This window comes from Triticum dicoccoides, chromosome 1B, assembly GCF_002162155.2.
Source record: "Triticum dicoccoides isolate Atlit2015 ecotype Zavitan chromosome 1B, WEW_v2.0, whole genome shotgun sequence".
Classification (NCBI taxonomy): domain Eukaryota; kingdom Viridiplantae; phylum Streptophyta; class Magnoliopsida; order Poales; family Poaceae; genus Triticum; species Triticum dicoccoides.
Window position 1 is genome coordinate 625687457 of NC_041381.1, and position 7604 is coordinate 625695060.

Here is a 7604-nt window from a genome sequence, read left to right on the forward strand (position 1 = left end):
TCTCTCTCTCTCTCTCTCTCTGGCATTATGACAAACACCATGCCTGCATCTCAAGCGTGACGACCTGCGAGATTAAGAACCATAGTAGATGTTGCATAATTTAATTCTTTTACTAGAGCAACATCTAAAGCTCCATTGACAACCATCGTAGTACTTCCATTCATAATTATGACCTTTATTGTGTTCCTTGGGGGTCAAGACCCTCCCAATGCCTACACGAGGCTTCCATTATTCAACAGAACGTACTGTCACTTCTCACCCAGCTAATTCTGTCCGTGTTGCTCTCTCTCCACCGCCGTCGTGTTCTTCTAGCTAGTTGTCCTAGGCATATCATGTAGCCGCAGGAAGTGCCCACTTCTTAGGCAGGGGACCAATGTCGTATATGATCTCCCTGTGGCAAGACCAGACGAGTTTGATGGCTTCTGGAGTGCCGATCCCCGCGCCTCTCGGGTCACCCGCAGGACCAAACCTGAATCATGTCGCGAAAAATGTCAGATCATTCATTATCAACAGCATTCACCGATGATCACTGGTATTGGCAACGGGACTTGGCTCACCAGTGGTTCTGCGGGGCGCCGGTGGTCCTTGCTCGAATTCCAGCATATGTTGTCCCGTTAACCGATCTCCCGAGTACTTCCTGAAAACCGAGATGAGAAGAGTGAATCAGACATGATGAGGATAATAATGTAAATAACTTCTAAAACCACAACTTTACCCGACTGTCTTGGTGCAAAAAATTAAGACTTGAAGGATAGTAAAGTAGACAAATGGATATAAATTTCAACACTGACAGAGATGAGCGAACTTGCCTGCAGGAACAATTTGTCGTTTGAAACTACTGCAGCTGTCAGATGCGCATTCATCCTTTCGCAGGCTTCTAATACCAAATCAAGCTGTTCCTCAGAGTATTCTGTAACCACCTGAAATATGCACTCACAATGGGTAAGTATATTACTTAAAGAAACTGTCAAAGAAATACAACTTAAACCAACTTGATGTATTCTAGAATACAAGATAGGCCATGGAAACCTTGGCTACCTTCCAAGTTAGCAAATTCAGTGAGGGTGAGTAAAGCTAGTTTTCATTTGTTATACGAATCTGAAATATAACATGGACCTAAGCATCAAGTGGAGATAAATATTACTAGTATATTCCATAACCAAGAAAATTATTCTTCAGCCAAGCCATAATAAGGCCGTAAACATGAACCCATCTGATACATACACTTATGGAGGGGGTCAGTAACACTAACATCATAGGAAAATCAGTCAACATCATCAATATGTTGTACAGTAGCATGAAAGAAAGCCTCAACGTCTGAATGTATTACCTGGAAAGGACCAAATATCTCCTTTGTCACAAGCTCGAAGTTACCATTTTTAAGTATCTCCACTAGTGGGACAAATACAGCAGTCGGTTTGAAAGCACCATATATTTCTGGGATGGAGTGATTCTCCAAAGGTTCACCACCAAACAGAACCTTTGATCCTGGTATTTTGAGAAGGTTGTTCATGTGCTCTATCATGGTTGCTGTTGTAACCTGCATAAGCAGAAAATGATGATAAATTAATTCTATGGTGAAACTTGAAACCGCTGTATAGTTATGCAAGTGGATGGGTCAGTCGGACCCATCGATGTATCCAAGTCTATTTGCTTGAAAAATAATACAATGACATGTACCAGGTGGGCAGCCAATTATGTTGGGAATGAGTCATTGACGAAGTGAGGTGGGTCAATAGAGTGAGCACTTGCATTCCTACCTGAAACTGCATATACTGCCCATCTAGTTGTGCAACCACACCAACAGTTCTAAAAAATGGTGCTAAATGTGGACTACGTGTTCTTTCTCTCCTATGCATTGTACTGTGCAAGGACAAGTTCCTTAAGTTTTCTTTTATTTTCTTATGTAAATTCAGTTCTCTTCTTTTATACACTACTACTTGATGCTTGGATTGTCACAGCAACCAAAGTATTGGGAAACAATTATTGTTAATTGGTTCTGATTTATTGCTCAATTCAGCTTTTTAACAACTAACTGCTGCCAAATCCTACACCATGAAAAGAAAGTTACAAAAGAATATAATGTGGTTAAAGATGGTCACTCACAGTAAGGACTGGGCCAATCGTCAAATCTTCAAGCTTCCTTCTTTCAGAAAGTTTCTTCATTTTCTCAAGTAGCCCACTAGATGACCAGTTCTGCAATTAGAAGAAAACTATTAAACACGCTATTGTTTTGTCTATTGACAGAGAAGCGCAATGTTGTAATAAGCTCCGAAAGTTCATAGAGTCCTTCACTTTTCTTTTTTCTTTCTCTGGAGCATTTTCCTTATTATCTTAAAATACAAAAATCACTATGACAAGAGACGGTTGGACTTGAACCAGTGTTCATAAAGATATCAACAACTGGGCTCATAATTTACTAACAAACCCAGGAGGAAAATTGTGCACTGGTGATATCATTCTTTAGTCTTTACCTTGTGCATGAATAGCATAGACTGAGCAGAGCACTTCTGACCGCTGCAAGCGTAAGCATCCTGGTCGCAAACCCATGAAATATAATCAACCTGTTTGGGCATCATATCATAAAAGCAAGTCAAATCATCTTCAGCTTGGTAAATGCATGACACTGAACTATGAATATACAATGTTATTATGAATATATTGATATTAAAGATAAAACAGAAGTGACTTCAGACCTCTTGAACATCTGGACCAAGAATTTTCCAATCAAAACCAGCATCTTCTAACTTGATTCGGCCTTGCAAATCAGCAGCCAATTTCTCTGCCACACGTGAGCTCCCAGTAAAGAGGGTCATTTTTGGATTTGCCTACAAAACATCATGTGAAGAATAAATCCAACCATGAAATATGTGCTGCATATAAGACAGTAGTGCTAGCCCACTTGGTCAATAGCTATTTCTGGCTCGGAATAGAAAAGCTAGTAGAAGCATATTGTTATGTTTTGAATTCCAAACAATCTCTGTTGTTGAACCCTTGAACATGCTGTACCACATTCAGTAAACTGAAAGAATGGTGGGACCACAAACTGCTGCTTATCACTACCATGTGAAAAAGAATCTACATGTATGTCCAAACGTAGAATTGGCTTGTCACAGATTGATTAACTAGTTATATCATCTTACTATAGCAGAAATTCCTTTCCAAAGCTACAGGAAATATTCTCCCAAAGTCATAAAATAGAAGTCAAACCTCCAACAGCAGCTTGTTCATTGTGATACCATCAGAATTTATGAAGTCCACGTCCTCTGCAGGTAACCCACACTCGTGAAGCAACCTGATCATTTGTTCCATCACAATGCTAACTTTGCTGTCAACTTTGAGGACTGGTTTATTTCCCATATAAAGTGCACCCATCAGTTGCAGCAAGGGAATCTCCAATGGGAAATTGAACGGTGTGATTATTGCAACCTGCCCAAAGTTAAAATTATATTAGACCTAACATGTCACAGGTAATAAAAAAAACTCATGGTGCATCAAAAGCTTAACATTCAGTTACTGGAATAACCATTTGAAGCAAGTAAAAAGAAATTAAACCATCAAAGCGTACTTCGGTTCACTCTCAAAAGAATGTAAGACATGCTAAAGAGTTCATGAAAAATTCAAAGTTCATCAAGCAAAATGTTTTTACATCCACATGAAAGTTCCTTTGTAGTTCCAATGGGTCTAACTCTATTATAACCAAATAATTAGATTAAGGATGGAACCTGATCTTTGTCTAGCAACTTCACCATGGCAGTGCATATTCAACAAATAATATGTTAAGGGGAAAAAAACACTAGCAGGCTATGTTAAGCAATTATTTTGCCTAGTGTATCAGATACAGCTCACTTTTGCACACAGTTGAATTCCTATGCCCAATAGCTTGTAAATCGAGTACCAGGAATCCAATTAGACCGTAACAATTCTTTAGAAGTGCTGGTATGCAGTGGAAGGACCAAAAGGAGCAACAAATCTCAAATATAGCATTTTGTTTACCAAAGAAGTTTCGAGTACTTACTGGGCCAAATGGCCAACGATAGCCATTACTCATTTGTCCAACATGATTTCCAGGTACAGCAAATGACCGAGCCAGAAAGCGCACCTGTTATATCAGCCAGAGAGAAGATTAAAGTTGAAAGTATTATTATTGGGTGTTCATTTCAATCTGCAGACCGGGGCATAATGACAGCTCCTTGCTAAACATGCACACATTCATATAAAATTGTACCATCACTTGTGAACAACTGAACAGGGAGATGAAGAAAATGATCTGTACATACCTGATCTCCACAGAAGTTCTCCAAGAACTTTTGAGAAACTTGAACTTCCAAAAGTGCTTGTTGATAGCTCTTCGGAGAAACCCTTTGAACAAGCTTAGCAAAGAAATCTAAGACCTGTCAATCACCGGTGACAATAATGAGTGGAGAATTAGATGAGAAAAAAAAGGTGCTATCACTCTTCTCTCCTCTATGAAGGGGCCGCAAAGTCCGGAGGGGATGCCCCTATTTGCATTAATAAATGTGAATCACATGGCAAATTGGTCCATGCACGTGTAGAGTCGTTTAAAAAAGATCTGAGTAGAATAAAGTCACATCATCTTTGTTTCAAGATGGCATACCTCAGGTTGACCAAGCATGTGTGCAGCTTTTGTAGATATATCTCCATACATGAGATACCTGCATATTGGAGGTTCCAAAATTCAGCAAGGTACAAATACTGATAGTACCAGACACTACTATTATCAGCACAATTTTATACAGGGCATATGGGTTTGCTCATATACCATGTTTGCCGACTACACTTTCAAGTCACAAAAACATGCTACTGCTGGAAGCATGGTTGAACCTTTTGATATCTGGTCATTAGTATTTTACAAAATATTTAGATATGTGGCATGAAAGTAATGTGTATAACTTTTGTAATTCATACTTTCAAATAGTTGCTAAAAGCATTTACGGTAAAAATAATGGCAGAATGCATCACAGAGACAGAGAAGTGAAGACAATAGCTACGGAATACTGGCAACGATGTTGTCAGGGGGAGTATAAAGTAGCTACAGAATACTTTTTAGGAGGTGCTGTCCAGTGACGAATGTGCATAAATTATAATGCCGCAATTAACGTGTGTACAAAGGTTTGTATAGTAAAAACTTCAGTGACCAAGGACTAAATGGTGAGGAAAACCTTTGTAAATTGTGATTTCATTTATACTTAAAAGGTTGATAATCGGATAAGCGGACCAGTCAAATAAATTTCTCCAACCGGAAATTAACTAGTTAAGTTAATTTTGAAACATGAGGTCAGAAACATCAGGCAGCCAAAAAAACAGTATTGCTATGAAATACGTTAGCCGACTTACATCCATGGTACAGGAAAACAGCACATACCTCTCTGGAGCTCTAAGTGGGTTGTGAAGTCCATGCTTTGGGCATTTAGATAAACTCTCCACAAATGGCTGCACCACAAAAATATTGCATATTGTTTGAGAACACACTTTGGAGCTAATAGACACACGACAATACCAGTAAAGTTTTTTTTTTTTTTTGCGGGGGAATACCAGTAAAGTTTAAACAAAGAAAAGTCAGTCTTTGTATTTTAAGCTGAGAAAAGTTCACAAAAATCGATAGATATGACTAAATTGCACTCGTAGCACTGTAACATGGAAATCAAAAGAGAAGCACCCCAAAGAATCAATACCTTTATTTCAGATCCCTGAACCTCAGCAACTTTGATAAATTTTTCGCCATTTAAAGGATCAACTATCCAATTCCAGTTAGCAGACTTTATCCATTTTCCCTGCACTGAACTTAACTTCGTCAATGGATGTGGTGAAACCATGTTCTGGCCATTCAATTTCAGGTTCCGTACTTTTAAACATACTTGCTCAACAGTAGTACAGTAGTGAATGCTCAGCAGTAGTACAGTACAGAACTACTCCCTCCATTCCAAAATACTCCCTCCGTTCCAAAATATAGCGCGCCCACGCTTTTCGAGGTTCAACTTTGACCATAAATTTAACCCACGAGACCGACTGCGGCGGGATCAAAAATTATATAATTAAAAACTTTTTTTGAATACGAATTCATTGGTATAATTTTTTCGCCCGCCGCAGTCGGTCTTGTTGATTAAATTAATGGTCAAAGTTGAAGCACGGAAACCGAGGACGCGCTATATTTTGGAACGGAGGGAGTAGATGACTCAACTTTATACTAACTTTAGTACAAAATTGGGTCATCTATTTTAGAACGGAGGGAGTAGGTGTGAGCAAGTAATCATAACACGAGCCTAAAAAACAAAGCACCACAATGACTGACCAAACACATCTTGCCCATTTGGCCCAGTAGGAACTTCACAGGAATGAAGTCTGATACGGATGGCACAAATCGGACGCGGTGGAAAGCTCCTTCTCGAGTAAAATTATTTCTATCCACCTTCACCATAAAAATAACCCTATTCCTACACATCGCTCTTAAACATCACAAGCAGTAATCAGTAACCCGCTGGATAGAGACAGCTCTGAAGCGTGTCCATGGCAAAGCTAGCAAGCAGGCAGGACCAATTTAAAGCAACCCATACAAGCAGATCCCCTAAATGCCGGTCATCTCACCAAAATTCTGCACTTCCGCCGGGCTTGAACCAGAGATCTCCTCGGGGGACACCGTCGCAAATGCCGGCGTGTGCAGCCACCTGCGCGTCGCCCAAAACTGTCAGTAACCGCCCAAATACAAACCAAATGGTCCGCGGTCAGTGCAGAATCGAGCGGTAGCAAATCAATTGCAGGCCCCCTCACAACCCAGCCCAGATCGCGCCTGAAATCGCGATTCCAGCTCTCGTGTATGTATGAAATTCGCATCAGACCACCCGACGGCGTCAGACAGTTTCCCCCGCGCACGCCACGGATGATGATAAGCTTGGACGGAGCCGGATCGCGACAAAATAAGAAGAAAAACGGAGCGGGGATGAGAGGCGGAGGCGGGTCACCTGGAAGCGAACGCGGCGGGGGATCGTCGGAGGGCCGCGGCGGCGGCGAGGTGCCGCCGGGAAACGAGGCGGCTCATCGGCTGGCTACTCGCGCTCGATCTCACCTGGGAGCACGGGACGCGGCGGCAGTGTGGTGTGGTTCGACTAGGATGGAGTGACGTCGTCGTCTCGCTCACTGCAGCCTGTGCCCCTGTGGTCCATTTTATAAGGGAAGATTAAGTGTACTGTACTTCCGTATGATTGTAGGGAACCGTTTTAAATATGGTTTATTCCCTTCAAAAAATTAGGAAGTGGCCAAGTGTAAGTCGACTGAAAATTTAAACGGAAATGATAAATCGATTTTAAGCATGTCAACCCAAATCTTTTTATGGCAACTTTAGTTCACGCGAGGTTAGTAAACATAGCAATTTTCTGACAACAAAACGAACTTGAACAAAGTTGTCATGTTTTAACAACTAGAGTTGCCATGGAAAAACGTCCGGAATGATATGCTTACAATCCGAACGTTCGAGATTTATCGGGGTCCAATTTAAACTAGGTCAGTCGATTCTGTCTGGTCGTCCGATGCAAAATGAATAGCCTGATCCTTCTTCAACCTCGAGATGTTCTTCTACATTCAACAAT

The 7604-nt window shown here is 40.8% G+C and overlaps 1 protein-coding gene across 1 annotated transcript; it reads right to left on the bottom strand.

Moving 5' to 3' along the window:
- Nucleotides 1-72: 72 nt before the first annotated feature.
- On the bottom strand, nucleotides 73-7161 carry LOC119349203 (probable aldehyde dehydrogenase). Its single transcript, XM_037617233.1, has 15 exons — nucleotides 6981-7161; nucleotides 6607-6686; nucleotides 5697-5800; nucleotides 5387-5454; nucleotides 4619-4676; nucleotides 4281-4394; nucleotides 4019-4102; nucleotides 3211-3429; nucleotides 2697-2828; nucleotides 2475-2564; nucleotides 2107-2196; nucleotides 1331-1540; nucleotides 810-920; nucleotides 558-637; nucleotides 73-469 (listed from the first exon to the last, which is right to left on the bottom strand). The coding sequence occupies exons 1-15, from the start codon at nucleotides 7055-7057 to the stop codon at nucleotides 331-333; spliced, it is 1656 nt and encodes a 551-aa protein (XP_037473130.1). The 5' UTR covers nucleotides 7058-7161; the 3' UTR covers nucleotides 73-330.
- Nucleotides 7162-7604: the final 443 nt, after the last annotated feature.